The sequence below is a fragment of the Nycticebus coucang genome, chromosome 14 (assembly GCF_027406575.1).
Source record: "Nycticebus coucang isolate mNycCou1 chromosome 14, mNycCou1.pri, whole genome shotgun sequence".
NCBI lineage: Eukaryota > Metazoa > Chordata > Mammalia > Primates > Lorisidae > Nycticebus > Nycticebus coucang.
In genome coordinates, this window is record NC_069793.1 from 96,570,882 (window position 1) to 96,591,159 (window position 20,278).

The window sequence follows — 20,278 nt, forward strand, 5'->3', positions numbered from 1 at the left end:
TGGGGTTTTATCGAGGGCCCGTACAGTGTTGTGGCCTGAGAAACTGGGGCCCTGTCTGGTGTGGTGGAGCAAAGTGGTTCTGTCTTGTTTTCAGGTGGTTTCTGTTCGATCCTATTGCAACTTCTACTCTGGCTTGAAGTCTCAGCTGTGTGGAAAAATCAGCAATTAAGTCACCCCGCCTGCCCACCTCTGGCCCCAGTTGGAAAAGGAGAATCAACCCTTCCTACAATCGCACACCCAGGGCACCACCTGAAAAGTCCTCAGTCTATTAGCCCAGTTCAAAAGGTCCGAATCAACTGTCTCAATCGGCACTTGTCTCAGGTGGAAGGGTTCAAGAGGTCTCTGGGAACTGGATCACAGGGGCCTGGTGACTCCTCTGAGACAGCTCACCCCAGTGCAGCGTGGAGTCAGGAGGAGCCACCCTGCAAACAGAGCAGTCTGGGAAGGTTGACGTCTCCTTCCCCACTTTGCCCCTCCGTGGGACCCAATCACTGGTATCTCTGCAGATGGCTAACCCAGTTGCCTGCAGTGAACAGACACTCCAGGGGTTTGCACCTGCCTGAATCGCGAGGAAGTCTGCCAGGCCCCCGCAGACTGCCGCTATCTAGCAGGAGGAGATGGGGCCTGACATCTTTGAGTGTTTGATGCAGGTGATGGGAAGGAGGTGTTCACTCAGGCTTAGCCCCGTCCCTGATGGATGCTGCTAACAGAACAGAACAGAACAGACAACTTTGTGAGGTTCTGTCTCTGTTCCTGTCGTCGCCTACAGGAGACGGGCTGTTTTGAGTTCAAACGTCTTTGCTGCTGGAGAATTGCGTCTGAATACCTCTCTGGGTCGGCCCCGCCCTGGAGGCTTCTGGGTTTGTGAGCCGTGTCACCGGTGGCCTCCTCTGGTTGCCCAGGGAGACAGGGGGTGTGGCCTCAGAATATCCAGAAGTGAGCGTTCTGCCGTTAAAGAAAAAACGGCTGTTGATCTACCTCCAGGGAACTGCTGCTCTGATGTGGGCACTCAGGCGACCCTTTTCTCCTCTGTCCCGCGCCCCAGAGTCAGCACTGAGCGGCCGCAGTTTGTGCTGGGTCCACACCCCTTAAGAGATCCCCCAAGAATCAGAACTCTTGGGGGATGGGCCTCCAGACCCGGATTGGGAGTGGGGCGGGGGGAAGCTAGAGTTTCATTCAGTTTCACGCAATACTACGGTCCGGGGAGGGCTCCTGCACTGCACCGCAGGGAAGTGCCGCCAAGGCTTGATTTCCCCTCAGCAGAGTGCCCTCTCCTCGCTCACGTGTCCCAGAGTCAGTGCTGACCTGACGCAGCTCAGGCACTGTGCACTCCCCTCGAGAAATCACCCAAGGAGCCGAACACCTGGGGGATAGGCCCTCAGACCCCGAGTGAGAGTAGGGGTTCTCAGCTCTCAGCGGGGAGGCCAGAGTCTGATTCAGTCTTGGGCCCCGTATGCCCGGGGAGGGTTGGTGCACTGAACCGCAGGGAAGTGCGCGAGGCGTGACTCCCCCTCAGCAGAGTGCCCTCTCCTCGCTCACGTGTCCCAGAGTCAGCGCTGACCTGACGCAGCTCAGGCACTGTGCACTCCCCTCGAGAAATCACCCAAGGAGCCGAACTCCTGGGGGATAGGCCCTCAGACCCCGAGTGAGAGTAGGGGTTCTCAGCTCTCAGCGGGGAGGCCAGAGTCTGATTCAGTCTTGGGCCCCGTATGCCCGGGGAGGGTTGCTGTACTGCACCGCAGGGAAGTGCCGTGAGGCGTGACTCCCCCTCAGCCCGGTGCCCTCTCCTCACTCGCGCGCCTCAGAGTCAATGCTGACCAGTCGCAACTCAGGGACTGTCCACTCCCCTTGAGAAATCACCCAAGGATTCGAACTCCTGGGGGATAGTCCCTCAGACCCCGAGTGAGAGTAGGGGTTCTCAGCTCTCAGCGGGGAGGCCAGAGTCTTATTCAGTCTTGGGCCCCCTATGCCCGGGGAGGGTTGGTGCACTGCACCGCAGGGAAGTGCCGCGAGGCGTGACTCCCCCTCAGCCCGGTGCCCTCTCCTCACTCCGCGCGCCTCAGAGTCAATGCTGACCAGTCGCAACTCGGGGACTGTCCACTCCCCTTGAGGAATCACCCAAGGATCTGAAGTCCTGGGGGACAGGCCTCCAGACCTCAGTGGGCGGGAGGGGAGCGCCGGGGATTCAGGGTTGCCGGCAAAGGATTCCCAAAGTTTTATTCAGCCCTATGTCCGGCAGGAGAACGCCACGGCACCCCAGTAGGGGAGGTAGGTCCAGTTTTTAGAAGGTCTCTCCCGTGGAGTGTAGTGGGAGGGCCTTTAATTTCTGCCCGCTTGTTCAATTGTGGGGCTCCAGAGCCGGTCTCATGGGGGAGGGGGACTCCCGTCCGCTTGGTGGTGGATTTTGTACCTTTTGTTTGCGTCCTTGTGATCACAACTTGCCTCGGCGGTGTTGATGTGCGTTCTTCAGCCTTCTCTCTTGGTGAGGCTCAAGTCCACCAGGATACTTACTAAATTCCTGTCCCTTAACTCTCCTTCTGGACGGGAGCCTTTGTTGAAAGCTGGCTTCAGTCCGCCATCTTGTCTCCCCCTCTCCCCGCCCCCTTTCTAAGCAGGTTCAGAGCAAAGGGAAAGGATAAGACACAGTCCAAATCTTCAAGGTGAAAATCTTCTTTTTAAGGGAGCAGTACAGTTAGGAATTCCAAACCTAACACTTAGAGACCGAGGAGGATGGAATCCTCAAAGCAGAGAAGGTCAAGGCAAACCAAACCTGAGGACTAGCAGTCAGGGCTGTCCCAGCCCAGCACACACAGACCTTTCTCAGAAAGACTCGGGCCAGCCTCAATAAACTGCCTCTGTGGGATATGAGGATTTTGTGCTGTGACACACCATGTGCCACGAGAGGATCTTAGGTGCTCCATGAAAAATTTTAAAAATCATTAGTTAAAAAAATGTGGATGTGGAGAAAAGGGAACACTTCTACACTGCTAGTGGGAATGCAAACTAATACGTTCCTTTTGGAAAGATGTTTGGAGAACATGTAGGGATCTAAAAATAGACCTTCCATTTGATGCTACCATTCCTCTACTAGGTATATACCCAGAAGACCAAAAATCACAGTATAACAAAGATATTTGTACCAGAATGTTTATTGCAGCCCAATTCATAATTGCTAAGTCATGGAAGAAGCCCAAGTGCCCATCGATCCACGAATGGATTAATAAATTGTGGTATATGTACACCATGGAATATTATGCAGCCTTAAAGAAAGATGGAGACTTTACCTCTTTCATGTTTACATGGATGGAGCTGGAACATATTCTTCTTAGCAAAGTATCCAATGTACCCAGCCCTACTATTAAACTACTTTATAGCTTTCATATGAAAGCTATAACCCAATTATAACCTAAGAATATGGGGAAAGGGGAAAGGGAAGGGAGGCGAGAGGGGAGGATGGGTGGAGGGAGGGTGATTGGTGGGATTACACCTGTGGTGCATCTTACAAGGGTACATGTGAAACTTACTAAATGTAGAATATGAATGTCTTAACACAATAACTAAGAAAATGCCATGAAGGCTATGTTAACCAGTTTGATGAAAATATTTAAAATTGTATATAAAACCAGCACATTGTACCCCACGATTGCATTAATACACAGCTATGATTTAATAAAAAAAAGAAGTTCAAAGCATACTTAAGTATACTTTTTTTTCAACATAATTTAAGTTTGTCACAGAAGTTTAACTATACGTTCAAGTGTGTGGTGAGATAAAAAGGGTTGAAAAACATCGCTGTCCTGGTTGAGAGAGCAGGTTCTGGCACTCAACTGCTTGGATCTGAACCTACAATCTACTCAGTCTACTAGCCTTTGCTTTACCCCTATTTCTATATTTATAAAATAGGGCTGACAACAGTAAATTAGTTCCTGATTTCTACCCTAAGAAGTTACCACACACTTAGAAGGTTAAAACACTGATTATGTGACTCACACTTCTGTGAGTCACAGTTGGCAGGGACACGTTCCTTTCTGGAAGCACATGGACTGAATCTGCTCATTCAAGTTGTTGACCAAATACACTTCCCTGTGGTCATAGGTCTGGGGTCCCTGTTTCCTTGTTGGCTGACGGCTGGGAGCCTCTCTCGGCTGCTTGCGTTCCTTGTCACGCTGTCTCCTCCATATTCAAGTAGCAATGGTGCCCCAAGCCCTTCTTCCACTTCCCACCTCTGACATCCCCTTTCCTGCCTCTATGTAAGGGCTCTGTGATGAGCCTGGGCCTGCCTGAATGTTCCGGGATTCTCTCCCAGTCTTAAGATCCGAAAACTTAATTACACCTGCAACATCCTTTCTGCCATCTAACATACGAGGGCTGTCTGGAACATATCCAGCCATGTAATATGAAAAATAGAGACATACATGGCTGGATAATTTCCAGACAGCCCTCCTCGACAGTCACAGATTCCAAAGACTAGGACATGGACCTCATCCCAGGGAGGTGAAGGAGAGCCATTTTGCCTTCCACAAATAGTACTGCCTCACCGAGTAACTGTGAGCATTAAATGAATTTGTTTTTGAGGATTAGTATATGTAAACTCTTGGGTTTTTAAAAATCTTTTTCACCTGTTTCAGTCCATGACAGCCATTATTCCATTATTCTTTCTGATGTTAAAATTATTCCATTTTTGACTGGTGGAAGCAGTTTAAGCCAGTTGGTGCCTCTTGTCACCTTTCCACATAATTCCATAAATGTTTTCTGGCAGGGACACGTGATCCAGGCTCCTCCCCAAACCTGGAGTTAGCTATTTCTGCACTGACTCCCGGTTCCTTCTTTCCATGGTAAATGGCATGTAAGCACCAAAGCCTGGGTCCTAGGGGTAGAATTCCTCTTCAAATGGTTTTGCAGCATTCCTTTGTTCAAATGAGTGGCGAGCCCATTCTCCTGGGCTACTTCATTGTTGCTACTCCTTTGGACCTCCTCTCTGCTCGTCCCCTTCCTGTAACAGCCTGTGCTGCCTGTGACTGCTCCACTCCTCTCCAGCCGGACACTGCGGGCAGTACCACCAACCCCCTTTCAGCCTTTCCCTGTGCTCACCCTTGGGCTTCTAAGACATCAACAAGGAGAGAAACTTCTGTAGGACCGAAGAACAGTGGCACATTCCCTGCTTCACTGATTATTACAAAAAACCCAAATTCTTGAAGGAAGTTAATGCTGTCCAAGGCTTTGGTAAACAAACTTTGTCTCTTTATTAACTCACAACAATGAAGTGTTTTGAAACACTCTAGAACCCCAGGTGCCAATGCTGAGGAGCCTTTATAGGAATAATGGTCCCTCTGGTCATTATTATTCTGGTTTCCTATGAAAAATGGGTGATTATATGTTGAAAAAAAATTTTTTTTTTTTGTAGAGACAGTCTCACTTTATCACTCTCAGTAGCGTGCCATGATGTCACAGCTCACAGCAACCTCCAACTCCTGGGCTTAAGCGATTCTCTTGCCTCAGCCTCCGGAGCAGCTGGGACTACAGGCGCCTGTCACAACGCCCGGCTATTTTTTGTTGTTGTCGTTGTTGCAGTTTGGCCGGGGCAGGATTTGAACCCGGCACCCTTGGTATATGGGGCCCGTGCCCTACCCACTGACCCACAGGTGCCACCCTATATGTTGAAATTTTTAATTATAGTTGCCAGCTAATGGAAGTGTGTTAAGAAGTTAGTTTATCTTAATCATTTCTAGGCCACATACCCATTTTAACATCTGACAAAAACTATGGGCTTTCTCTCTAGAGAAATATGCATGGATACCAAGATTTATTTAAAAATTTATTGGCATTCCAATGCCTTGTAGAATGTCTAAGTATCGTGGAGACAGAAACTCAGGATTTGCTCTTGCATTTAGTTGGTCTGAATCTTTATCACTTGAAATCCGCAGGACCTTCTTACATTCTATACCCAGGGAATCCCCATAAAGAACCGAGGTTTATTTGTCGGTATTATAGCTCTGAGGCACAAAGCTCCTGTGCGAGTTGGGAGAACAGGACAAAACTGAAGATGAAGGAAAGGTTTTCTTGCGGATGCAGAATCAGTGAGGTTCTGATTTATTTGACATTTGTGAAGTGAAGTTCAACATGTTGTCTACGGCTGATTGGAAGCCTGTGTCATACTCTGTTTTATGATTCTGAATGAACAAAGGAGAGAGCGTTCCCACAGGAAAACTGAACAGGTGTTTTGGGGCTACAGGACATTTATTTAGTTCTATGGTAAAGGGTCTCTGTTTGATGGTAGAATCATTAAGTTGCAGTTGCCTAAGATCCTGGTTTTGGAGCATGCTTCAGGGATTTGTAAAAGAAATCTAGAGTGCTTTTTATTTCTCAAAACATTCTTTGGTAAAAATGTCCTTGACATGGAGGGTGCTGACTAATTCAGAGAGTAGCTCCTGCACTACTGCAGGAAGCCCTGGTGAAGGTGAGAGGCCTGGACGGGCAGGGACTGGGGAGGCGTTCAGGCCCCAAGATAGCTCAGGAGACAGAGGAATGGTTTTCTGATGGTAACAATGATGACAGTAGTTGATACTTAACTTGGAAAGTGTTAATTCTCACTTCTTAAGAGGGTCACGGCTCTGGAGACAGAGTGACTTTATGCTTTTGACAAGAAAATCCCTTGGCACCTTTTATTAATGTCCTCATCTGGGCCCTACCAGGGGGCACCTCCAAGTTCATCCCAAGTCTCTAACTCCGTCTGAACCTCTATGGAGATAAATCTTACTGTATACTAGTTTAAAATAAAATCAACAAAAACAAGACTTGCGCAATGTGCACATTCCAAGTCCTGCAATATATGTCCCCATATTAAGTTTTGAAAATGAGCTTATCAGTCTTCTGGAATTAAAACTCTGACTCACTGTAATTGTAATACCTAGCACCTAGTACAGCTCTTAGAATATGGTATGAACTAAAAGAAAATTTGTAGAACAAATGCTGTTTAATAATTCTTTTTATTAAATCATAACTGTATATTAATGCATTTATGGGGTACAATATGCTGATTTTATACACAATTTGGAACGCTTACATCAAACTGGTTAACATAGCCTTCACCTCACTTACTTAATTATTGTGTTAAGACATTTATACTCTACTCTTAATAGATTTGACAGTACTGTTGCAAGATGCACCATAGGTGAGGTCCTGCCAATTACCTTCCCTCCACCCGGCTTCTCCCCTCCCCTCTCACTCCTCCTCTTCCCTCCTTCATTCTGGGCTATAGTTGTCTTGTATCTTTTATATGAAAGTGTGGATGATTATATATTGGTTTCATAATAGTTCTGAGTACACTGGATACTTTTTCTTCCATTCTTGAGATACTTTACTGAGAAGAATATGTTCCAGCTCCATCCATGTAAACATAAAAGAGGTAAAGTCTCCATCTTTTTGTATGGCTGCATAATATTCCATGGTGTACATGTACCACAGTGTGTTAATCCTTTCGTGGGTCGATGGGCACTTGGGCTGCTTCTGTGACTTGGCTATTATGAATTGGGCTGCAATAAACAGTCTGGTGCAAATATCTTTGTTATAAAATGATTTTTGGTCTTTTGGATATATACCTAGTAGAGGAATTGCTGGATCAAATGGCAGGTCTACATTTAGATCCCTAAGTGCTCTCCAAACTTCTTTCCAAAAGAAGTGTATTAGCTTGCATTCCCACCAGCAGTGGAGAAGTGCTCCCTTCTCTCCACATCCATCAGTAGTTCTGGGATTTTGTTATGTGGGCTAATCCTACTGAAGTTAAGATGATATCTCAAAGTAGTTTTGATTTGCATTTCTCTGATGATTAAGCATGATGAGCATTTTTAGGAGTCTAACTTCTTCAGAGAAGTTTCTCTTCAAGTCCCTTGCCCAGCCTGCGATGGGATCATTTGTTCTTTTCTTGCTCATATGTTTGAGTTCTCTGTGGATTCTGGTTATTAAACCTTTGTTGGAGACATAACCTGCAAATAACTTCTCCCATTCTGAGGGCTGTCTGCTTAATTTACTTATCGTGTTCTTGGTTGGGCAGAAACTTTAGTTTGATCAGATTTCAGTAATATATTTTTGGTGTTGCTTCAATTGGCGGGGGGTCCTCCTCAGAAAGTATTCTCCCAGCCTAATTTCTTCAAGTGTTTTCCCCGCACTCTCTCCAAGTACCTTAATAGTTTCATGTCTTAAGTTTAAATCTTTCATCCAGTTAAGAATCAATTTTTGTTAATGGTGAAAGGTGTGGGTCTAGTTTCAATCTTCTACAGGTTGCCAGCCAGTTCACCCAGCCCCATTTGTTAAATAGGGAGTCTTTCCCCCACTGAATATTTTTGATAGGCTTGTCGAAGATCAAATGATGATAAGTGGTTGGGTTCATCTCTTGGTTCTCTACTCTGTTCCAGACATCTATCAGGTCCCAATGAAATTTTAGAATAAAAGTTTCACTGATAATTTGTGGTTGTTGTTAACATGAATTGGTTGTGTGCTTTGAAAAGCTAGCATCCCCTCCGTGTAAACTACACTAAATATATTGTATCTACCATCCATTCTCTCATTAAAGGAATACTAACTTTTTTAAAGATCTATAACATTCTGGATACCCTGAATATCACATTTCATTCAACTGATAGGAACCTCTGGAGAGAAATCTAGAAATGAATATGGTGCTGTGCTTTATTTGTATGTTGTATTTTACTCAAAATATGTCTCATGTTTTTAAGTGGCACTAAAAAGTTGAGGTTGGGTAACATGAAGACCTAGCTAATTTTAAAGACCTGATTTAAATTCACATTGAAAGTGAATTAATACTAAAGGCTTAGCAGTCGTTCAGGTGGGTTGTTTGTCTGCGTCCAGGGACATGCTTTCAGGTTGTGTGGTTATGTAGAACCTCAGCCAGGAGGTCCTTTCTGTGTGTATTTTAGTTTTGAAAACACCCAGAAGCAGTGTAGCTTCAGGTAGGTGATCCTGTAATTACTGTCCCGACTGGAGCAATTTTTTTTTTTATTATTAAATCATAACTGTATACATTGATATAATCATGGGGCATCATACACTCGCTTCATAAACCATTTGACACATTTTTATCACAGTGGTTAACATAGCCTTTCCGGCGTTATCTCAGTTACTGTGCCAAAACATTTACATTCTACATTTACCAAGTTTCGCAAATACCCCTGTAATATGCACCACAGGTGTGATCCCACCGACTGGGGCAATTTTGAGAGTGAACAGGGGTACAGCACAACAGGTGCAATGGGACTCATCATGGCAAACTGGGTCGCATGGGCATCCTAGTTGCTGAGAAGGACACAGGCAGGAGAGTCAGGGATTGTCAGACACTGGCTGCCTTGTTATGTGCAAGTCCCTTCCCCTTCCATCTAGGGCACCCGTTTGATGGAAAGTAAAGGAAAAGGGTTGTACTAAAATGAAACCTGTTGTCTCCTTCAAATGCTACCACCCTGTAATTATAAACAGACTCAAAGGAAACTCATTATAGTTTTAAAACAGTTCCAAACTAAGAGGTTGCTGGCAAAAGAAACACCTGAACTATTCCCTTCTTTCGTTTTTAAACTTGCTAGTTGCAGAAACTTACATCATATTTAGAACAAACCAACATCTGCTTGCTTTAGGCTTTGCAAACATTTCATCTTCACGACCTGAAGCATGATTTTGAGAATGATTCTGGTGACACCCTTGGGCTCAGTAGGGAAAAGGACTTTGATTAATTAGGGGTGCCTTCTGGGGTCATGGGAACAAGAAAACAAAGCCAGGAGGAAGGGAGGGGTTACAGCGTATGCCATAACCAGCCCAGGTCTCTGGTGCTAAAAAATAAAACAGAACGAACATCCTCTCATATTTAGGACAAGTCTGTGCCACATCGACACTTAACACTGTGTTCTTCTCACTTAGGAAGATGTACAGAGCCATGTGAAGAGCCTGGGGGTCTGTTCCCCCTGCCGGCTCTCACTGTCTTTTCACACACTGTCAGGGTGAAGTACAGTGTTACAAAGGGCCCTTGACTCCTAGATGCATGTAGAATCACAAATGATCTCGCGTGTCAGCGTGCAGCCACCAGTGGGGTGTGTGTGTGTGTGTGTGTGTGTGTGTGTGTTTGTTTGTTTGAGGCACAGTCTCATTCTGTCACTGTGGGTACAGTGCTGTGGCATCATGATGGCTCACAGCAACCTCAGTCTCTTGGGCTCAAGTGATCCTCTTGCCTCAGCCTCCCCAGTAGCTGGGACTACACATGCTTACCACCATGCCCAGCTAGTTTTTCTTTTTTTCAGTAGAGACGGGGATCTCACTCTTGCTAAGGCTGGTCTGGACTCTTGAGCTCAAGCAATACACCCGCCTCGGCCTCCCGGAGTGCTGGGATTGCAGGCCTGAGCCACTGCACCAGCCACCATCAGTGTTTTTAAACATCCCCCACAACTAGCGGATTCCTCTGCGCTGTCAGGATGAAGAACCATGGTGTAGAGGTGAGAACAGGGGAAAGGAGTCAGGGCATCTACATCCCAGTCCTTGCTCTTTACTAAGCCTGCGTGACCTTGGATAGGCTGCTTACCTTCGTCTACAAAATGAATCTGGACTCTTGATAGTCTTTAGCTATCATTTTCTGTGTATAAAGAAAATGAGAAGGTGAAGACTATCATGGCATATTAACTCAGATGATATAAATGTCCTCCCCTTTGTAAATTCAGGGAAGCTAACTTCGCTGTCAAAGAGATAAATCTACAGTAATGACCAGAAAACAAGCGCGAATCATGTCTCAGGCTTGAACAATCACAGCTTCTTGGAAGAGGCAGCTGAGACATACGTTATCATCGATAGAATCCTTTTTCTAGACTGTTCTCTAAAATGACTTCTGTAGATACTAGAAGCCCATGAGCATAATTAACGTCTTCTCATACACTGTTTTCATTGCTTGCACCCCAACGTTAGCAGTTCTTTCAACACTCCTGCTATTCAGGAATTTAACATCTCACCTGAGTGACAGCAACATTTGTCCCATCGGTGACCTCCACACTCATATTGTAGATGGACCTCTGCTCTGCATCCAAAGGCTTTGCGATGACAATGGTCCCAACTCCCTTCTCTGCGTCAAAAGAGCTGTCAAAATTTCCCCCTGACGAGTTCACAGAAACAATATGAAATTAGCACATCTGAGAAGTTACTACACGTGTTAAAGCATATATCTTTAAAGGGAGCTCTTACACAGAAATATTTTTTGACAGGCATCCCTATGGCTCAATTTTGTACATCTTAAATTGGACCTCTTTATTCCTCACTTAATTTATATTTCAAAACACAGCCTCTACAATGCATAACCAATGTCATAAAAAAGGAATGTATTGCAAAGAAAATTCTCAGCAGTGATGTTAGAGTAGTGAAGCATAAACTGACTCCAGAAACTATTTAGAAACCTGAAGACCCTCCAACCCCTTGTGGCTTCTGTAGAAATTTATATATATATATATTTTCCAAAGTAGATTAAATTCTAAATAAATAGTCCAACTATTATTCACAAAATGAGAAGACACTTAAAGTCTATTTCAGGATTGATGGTCAACATTTGGCTGGTGTAATTCAGATGCCCTCAGTTAGACGTCAGAAATAAAATTATAAATCCTGGGAAGAAAAAGCAAAAAAACATTTTAATTTCATATTAAGAATTCTATATCTGCAAGTGGGATATTTGTAGGATTTTTTTCTGCCATCTTGACAGTGGGAATTATTTTTCTTCTAACAAAGTTGAAAAATTTTGAGAGACTCACAAAGTAAAATTGGGAAAGAATTGGAGAAAACGACAGCTTATGTGACATTAACTCATAAAACAATTTATATAAAAATTTTCCCTCCACGCCCCCAGGGCCAGGTGTAACGCACAGTCTGTGACTGGTCTGTTTAAGACAACGTTGCCATTGTTTAAATTACTGCTGATAGTTCTATCTCTGTGAACTAAAGTGTGGTTTGTGATGTTCCCAAATGAAAGATTTTTTTTCTTAAGGAGGAGAGAAGATAATAGCGCAAATGCCGGAATGACTTTAATTATGGATATATTACTATATGTTCACAAGCTATATTTATTTTAGTATGAAATGTTGAGGTATGAATTTTATTTTTAGACAGTAATTTTATTTAACTATAGTATGTAGAACCATGCACTTACTGATTTTCATATTTTAGAATTGAAATCTTGGATTTTCTTACATCTACATTGTTTGCATTTCATTTTTATTCCTTAAAAAAAAAATTTTTAAGGGCGGTGCCTGTGGCTCAAAGGAGTAGGGCACCAGCCCCATATATTGGAGGTAGTGGATTCAAACTGGCCCCAGCCAAAAACTGCAAAAAAGAAAAAAAATAAAATAAAATAAAAATAAATAAATAAATAATAAAATAAAATATAAAATAAAAAAAATTTTAAGACAGACTTGGTTGCATTTTTCATTTTGCTAATCAATGAACAAACATTTCTATGATGTTGTAATTATCAATGGGAAGATCAGTTAAGAGAAAGTAAACTTTTAACTGAATTACTAGACTTTGATATACAGTGAGTCTAAATAAATAATATAGTTTACTTTAAAGAAAAAAAGCCTGGTCCTATATATTTCCAGTACTTATTGCTTGCGGCTGTCATATACACTTAAGATTATTTAATTGCAGGAGAGAAAAATAATTGCCCTTGACATTTAATTAAAGTTAAGACATATGAGGATACCAGAGAATTGGTTGGAGATTATATACTTTTTGAGAAATTTCATCTAAAAAGAGGCTCATCATCCAATTAATATATTTAATTGATTTACTGAGGAGCACTAAATGTTAACTCCAAAGAAATCTTTTGAAGAACAGGATAAGGAGAAAGAGGGGAAAGTCTGCAGTAAAGAGACGCAAGCCTGGGGTCACCATTTCATGTTGATAACTGCATGAAATCAAACGGAAGGCAGATTCCAGTGCCTTGAACAACCATCTTTACAAGCAAAGAAAAATCATTAGCTAGCAAGTGGTACATTCTGAAAAAAAAAAAAAAAAAAAAAAAAGACAACCCTCCCCCCCAAACAACAACAGCAAAAACCTTACCATGGAAACTTCCAAAAAAAAAAAAAAAATTGCCTCAAAAGACTCCCGGAGTAGGAAAGACCAGAACCTAACTTCTCAGGTTGTTTTTGATGGGCATCAAATCGCATTTTAAATCACATTTAAAATCATCTTTAGGCTGTTTTCCTTACAATTAGTTTAGAAGGTGAAACTTTGTAGGTCAAGGTAAAATAAAGATGATGCAAATTTTATGAAACTTTAGTTTGCTCCAATTTAATGATTAATGAAAATAAAATTTAGAGAATGTACAAGCAAAGATTTCCAGTTTCAGTCACTGTTCTCAGTGAGAGATAACAATCCTATTTACTCTCACTGATTTACACTCACATTGTCCCCGCCTCAGGGCCCTATTTAAAAACATGTGATCATTGCATGCGGTTAGTGGCATAAAATTTAAATATTTTATATAGGGCATAGAGATTGTGTGCTTTTTCTTAGTCGTTTGCTATTATAACTTTTTTTTTAATGAAGGAGAAGAGAGGCAGAATCAAATAACACTTTTGGCTACTTTTATGATTGTCATTTTTTTTACAGTTCTCTCTCTTTCTCTCTGTCCGTGTCCCCTTCACTCACTGTTACGCTTTCAAATACTCTGGACCAGAAGCCTCTACAGGGGTAGAACCAGGGCAGAGACAGAGAACTCGGGAGAGTGCGTACAAACCCTCCCTATCTGCCAGCATAGCTAGCAGCCTCCGCTACGCATTTCTAGGACATTTGCTCCTGGTTAAGCCAAGATTTCAGGTAAAACAAAATCTTCCCCGAGTTTTAAAATGAATTTCTGACATGGGACCACAGAATCTAGACCAGCAGTTCACCATCAACCCTCATGCAATTTAACAACCTACCACTTAAGGATCCCATGTCATAAATGACTCCCCACTTCTCCCCTGGGGCTCGTTTTTCAGGCTCCCTTTTAGCCTGAGAGGCGATTTCATTTTCATAGGAAACCCTGCCCAAATCGCCCCGGGTGAGAGTATCAAATGCCAGGAGTCTGTTTGCACTGGTGGCAATCCGTTTAACAAGGTGTGCTTCCTCAGAGCCAGTAACACAACATGCAAAGCCGGAGTGCGCTTGGTGCAGTGGCATCAGGCGAAACAAAAGGGGGGGGGAGGACGTGGGAGGACGCTGCCAAGCTGGTCTGAGCTTCAACAAAGTGGGAGACTAGAGAAGCCCCAGGCTGAGGGTGGCTGCGGGGTGTGCGGCAGAGACGGGTAAAGCAAGGTTGTGAACAGCCCACATAACAGATAATCCACATCGGGGACATCTCTCTTGGACCCCTTTTGGCCAAGACAGGTGTCATAGAGTAAACAAAGAGCGGAAGAGGCATATTGGATTTCTATCAGATTCTGAAGTTAAACTTAGCAAGCGGGAATGTCCTAACGGGATTAAAAAATGGGGCATGAGGGAAAATACTTGGAGCCGGCGGCTCTGGCCTAAAAGCTCCAGGCAGCAGAGCGCTGGGTTGGTTTACTTAAGTTTGTCTTTTACAAAGGGTACATAGAACCATCTTCTCTCAGTAGAGAGGTCCACTGGTGAAAATCACCCAGCCTGCCCTTCAGAGAAGCTTCCAGGACCCTATCCAGTATCATCCCACTGCACATGTAATTATAAAAATACCAACCCAAATCCAGTCCTCAGCAAGGGGCAAGTATTACGTGAGAAACTTCCCAAACCTGGGCTGCTGAGTGCTAATGAATGAAAGGACTCATCTACAAGCTGTTCAGTCAGGCTGGGCGTGGACACGGAGCTTAAGGAAAAATGTTAAATACCAGTTATGGTTTCATCATGAATCATTTTCTACCTTGGAATGAAAACAAGCACAGCACCCAGCTGAAGACGGTAACGAGGCTGCAGGAGGAGGCTCTGGGGAGAGGCCAGGAAAACCCCTCCTGGAATCTATCGTAAAATTCATTTCCTTCAAACACTAACATATTGATATGACATGTTTTAGGCTTTGTGTTATTTTCCCACGTCTGCTCAGATGCACTCCTATGGACTAGATTGTTGCTATGGAGAAAAGAGAGACTTATGTGGGATCTGATTAGGGAAAGAGGGCAGAATAAAAGAAATGGAGTGTCTGATGGTAATTTAATGATTGAGCAAAAGTCAGCCTGATGGCGGAACAGCTGTATTAAAAGTCACATGGGAACGTGGCTTCTCGCAGGTGAGTTGGATTAACGGAATACAACCACCTGCTTTGGGGAGACCCCGAGATGCCCAAGCTCTCGTTGTTGAACAAGGCCACTGCTAGAGCTATCAAGAGAATTTAACTTGCCTCATGGATCCAACACTAACTAAGCCATACCTCCACTGGGGACGAGGTTCAAGAAGGACAAACGGAAGCTTCAGAGACAGCAGCAAACAAGAATCCAAAGTCTATAGGCACCTACACCAAGTTCAGGGTCAAGGCAGCCTTGACGGAGCTGCAACGCAGAATGCTATTTCTGCCAGAGATGGGCCTACACGCTGGCACTCAACATCAGTGAATTATTTTCCAAAAATAGCCCTTCTGCTCTTTGTGGTGGGTGAGATCAATAAAGATAGATATTTTAGGCGCTCACTAGCTCCAAGGAAAATCATCTTTCTAGTGCAAGTCAGGCAAAAGCTAAAAGAACGGGTTGCAGCACCTCCATCTATCTACCTGGAGTGGAGAGGAATTTTTGAAGCGTGTAAGAATGGTGGCCTTCACAATTCAAATATTTGCTATGGGGACTGAACTGTGGACCAGATTGTGTGCACATTGGAGAGTCTGTAAACCGGGGAGCCGTGGAGTTGCCACCACAGTCTCCTGAGAAGTGTGAAGCGATGTGATAAAACCCACAAAGGATTATGGGTTATTTGTGTTCCTTTCAATTTGTCTCTCTTTTAACACAGAAAAGGAACATGCTGTGCGTTGGGCTGTTTAAACACAGAACAGCTGAACTTTATTATGTTTCCTTTAAATGACAGCTTTCTTAGCTCCGTTACAAGCGGGGCTTCTGTTTCTGGAAGCTGAAGAGAGTTAGCTACATAACATCCTAAGCGGCGATCTCTTTGGAGGCACTAGAAAGTGTCTGGTGCAAGGGTCCAGGCTTGGGAACAAAATTGCTCATCACACAGTTTTTGTGAATTCATAATCACAAAATGGTGGGAAGAAAAGAAACGCAGTTAAACGAGAATTGGGTAAATTTGGAAATGTGGAAGTGAGACAATCGTCTTGTGGAAAAAGCATGCCTGGAACATTATTTCTGCTTGCCTAACGTACATTCATTAGTCACCGCATTTGTAAGCTGTGAGTGCTAGGCCAGGATGTCGTAGTTTCTGAATGCACTGGGTCTGCAACGGAACCGAATCTTCACTCCCCTCGGGAGATTCATAAGAGTATTTACCCAGGCAAGGATTGCGCTTAAACGTAGAACTTCACTTCAGATCCATACTGACCTTATGTGCCTTGGGCCTCTTCTTAGCACCTGGAGTGCCCCGCTAAGTTTCTTAAGCACTGAAGGGCACTGCTTCCTCTCTTTCCTTACTATGTTAGCCTGGCCCCAGGAAGATGCCTAGGGAAGGCCGAAGGGAAGAAAGAGATGAGCGTTTAAATAAATAACGCTCAAAATTTCTTGCTTGATAAATAAGCAAGAAATCTTGAAAGTGAGAATGAAACATCTGAATACAATGAAGGAAACAACAGGTTTTAAGAGAAGGGGAAATATGCTGTCCGCAAATTGAGGGGAAAAAAAAAAGTGACTCTGACACATTAGAAAGATTTTCAAAAGGGGGGCTGGGTGGAAGGGGGTCCGTATGAACTCTGAAAGCAACCAGCATCTGGAAAAGGATTTAACTTCTGCCGCGAAATGAAGAGTTGGCGTTTTAAGATGTTGTCGGCTGGATGTGGGGATGGAAATAAAATCATGTTTTGTTTGGGCATCTGGCCCAGTACGTCCAATTTGTAGAAGCAGCTTGGCTGGATGTTACCAGGTTTCCAGGGACATCTGTCTGACAGAGCATCCAGACCCCACAGGGACAACCCTGTGGGTCTTCATTAGCACACTGACACCAAGGGGATCGTGTAGGAAGAGTGTAGTGTTTAGAAACACGAAGACAGAGAGACCTGAAAACTGATGCCATGTTCTTGGGAATGGTTCCTAGATTTGTAGTTGGGGCAGATTAGAAGGAGTCCTTCTAGGGAGTTTTGCCCTCCTGTCCTTGGACCAGTGATGTTCCTATTTATCAAAGATGCTAACGTGAGGGAACACAGTGGAAGGTCAGACTGACTCTGGACAGGTCAGGGGTAGGGGATGGGCTGCCTGAGGCACCTCCGTCAGTCACCACAGTTTACTCCCCTTGCCAGAAGTGCTGGCAGGCAGGAGGCACAAGGGGACATGGGCTTTGACCTGAAGGGTTCATAAAAGGGACAGGACAATGATACAGACAGGAAAAACTTAGAATGGAGGTTGCATGCGGTGCTACTAGGCATGTTTACCCATACACAGTCACACAGGCCTGCAGGAGGGCGAAAGTGTTGTGACCCAGGCCTGGGTAACTGGAGGCTGGGGGCTGGCAATGAGTCTGAGCATCAGAGAAAAGTGTGCTGTGGGGAGCTGAGCACATGTGAGGTGTCCAGGGTCATGAGGATGGTAGGTGGGGTGTGTGTGGTCAGGAAGCTGTGTACATGGGTCACGCAAGGGGGGACAGTGGCACTGCCAGGCTGTGGAGAGGCCTGCAAACTGGACGGTCCAGGGAGGAGGGGCGTAAACGGTGGCTGATGGGAGAGGTCAGTTCCTCTCCCGACTCGGGATGGTACACAGGTGCCCTGTTGGCTGTTTGGTTTCTACTGCGCTCTTCTTCGGGCTATTTAAAAGGAATTTCCGCTGCTCATGTCCCTGAAGACCCAGGTCTGGAGACACGTTTTAGAACTGAGATGCGTTTTCTGTGACTGATTAGGGGTGGCAGTGAAGGAATCACTGAAGTTGGCCGCAGAAACAGCCCAGCAACGAACACATCGCCCCACAAAAGAAGCAACTTGGTTGGATAATATCTTAGTGAGCTGCAAAATATGGGGATGATAAAGAGCTGGAGGCATCTTTTATGGCTAGAAAGGTTCCATTTCAAATAAGTTACCTGGCGATGAAGAAGGAATGGAAAGGTTGGAATGAGGATGGCCCTGTACAGGGATGGCGCAATGAATGCCAATTAAGTAAAACAAAGATGTTTAACTGTCATTCTGTAAAATGTCACAGGTGGGGAAAAAAGCCTTTCCTTTTTGGGAGTTCAGAGAACTCTCCACCAGGATTTCTGCCAGTCAACTCTCTACCAGAGGACTTCTCTACCTTGGGGGACATGGGATGTTCTTTTGCTGAGCCTCATTAATACTGCTATGGAACTTTCTAGATGCTTCCCCCAGACCCAGCTGGTCCTGGGAACAAAGGCAGGTTCCTGCCCATCCTATCCCGGCAGAGAATGGGGGAAGGAAATGATTCCCCCAGACCAGATCTCTCCTGGGTTCCCTGCAGCCTACAGAGAAGTGTGGGCAATTGGCTTGGGCTCAGCCTGCTGTCAGATCAGGCTGCACCCACTCCGTCGCTCTCCTCTCAGCAGCAGCCTGTTCTGTTTCCCGGCGCTCTGCACACAGTCCCCCTCCAGTGCCTCTCCCTCCAGGTCCCCAAGGCCACCGTGCTGCCCTGAGGCCACCGTGCTGCCCTGCCCGTTCCTTTCGCAGCCTGGCGTGCTTGCTTGCTTTCTTTCAAGGAATTTAAAGGTTGGCTCCCAAGGTCCACCCTGCAAGCTTCCATCTGCTTTCTCTATTCAGCTTGTGTGGGAGGCTGCACTGGCCATATATCTACGTTCCATTTCCTGCCCTTCCCTCCATGGACAGCAGCCAGGGGACTCTCCTGACGGGGCTTTTTGGTATATGAATGGTACAACTGCTGCAACACAGAGGGGCTGGAATACATTTTAATTTACTTTTCAATTGGAAAAGGCACACTTAAATCAACCACCCTACAAAAAAGATAAAAACAAAAACAAAAAGCCCACGTACCTCAAAAGCAAAAAAAAAAAAAAATCAAAACACCCCCACCCCTCCCAATCCAAACCCATCCAACCTCAAACAAAGGAGCCATTGGCTATGAGTAATGCAATAGCTGTTAGAGGCATGTATGAAATCTGGGGGCTGCACTTCAGCCTGTCACAGGCAGTTATGAAAGATGTAATTCAATTTGCTTTGGAAAAAAAAAAAAAACCCGTAAAAGGCAGATTGGATAGCTGTATTTTAGCAAATGTGTTTGCACTAAGGGTACCTTCTGTTGAACAGTTCTGCCCACAAGCTGTCTGTAGAATATAGAACATCTCTCGAGCATGCTTGCCGCCTTGAAGCAGGGCAGTCGGAAGCAGAAAAAAAAAGAACAGAATGCAGAAAAAAGGTGAAGAAAAAGAGAGAAATGAAGGACAGCAAGTCTAGTACCATCAATACATTTAGAAATGAGATTAGCCAAGTGTGACAATAGAATTTAAATGGCACACAGAACAACATTAAGATCGCAGTAAATAACGTACTATGGAAAATCCAGCCAGCGAGCACTTTCTGTTCAGCTCAGCTACAGAATCGGAACGAAAGCACAGGTTGGCTATTCATTTTACTGGCTCTTTTGTATTCCAGCACTATACATCTTTTCATCTTAGTACTAATTGTTAGTCTTTTTTTTTTTTTTTTTTGCTAGTTGCTCCAAACAGTCAATTAGCACATTGTGCAACATGGCTCTGGAAGACTCGAACTTACCAACTATGTCAAACCACAGAGGGGTGTTAGCCGGCTGCACAGACACTACCCCCACAATCTCAGTTACTCTATCGCTTTCCATGACTGTGAAATTATAAAATGGCTCATCGAAGGTCAGCGGTATAGATGAAGGGGGTGGCTTCTTAATCCATTCAATGTGCAGGCGGGCCGTGGAGGACTTCTGTGGGCGCCCATTGTCCACCGCCTTTATCTACTCACACATGGAGAGAACACAGAAAGAGGTCTTAGAGCCCCAATCCCTGGGGAAGCTGGGACCTGTCACTCGTACGTTGCTGAGCCAAGACTCCTTCCTCATCCCAGCGTCAGCAACGGGGGAAAAAGAATGGAGACCTGGGGAGACTGGGCTTGGGAGGAGGGGAAGATCCTAGTCACGTGGGGGCCTCACACCAAGTT

The 20,278-nt window shown here is 44.7% G+C and overlaps 1 protein-coding gene across 1 annotated transcript in view; it reads right to left on the reverse strand.

Annotated features, from left to right (window-relative positions):
* Nucleotides 1-20,278, reverse strand: part of FAT3 (FAT atypical cadherin 3) — a 768,910-nt gene that overhangs the window by 133,964 nt on the left and 614,668 nt on the right. The window contains exons 6-7 of the mRNA XM_053561979.1: nt 19,865-20,075; nt 10,995-11,134 (exon numbers count right to left, since the gene is read on the reverse strand). Of these exons, the coding sequence (XP_053417954.1) occupies nt 10,995-11,134; nt 19,865-20,075 (351 nt within the window). The remainder of the gene's footprint in view (nt 1-10,994; nt 11,135-19,864; nt 20,076-20,278) is intronic.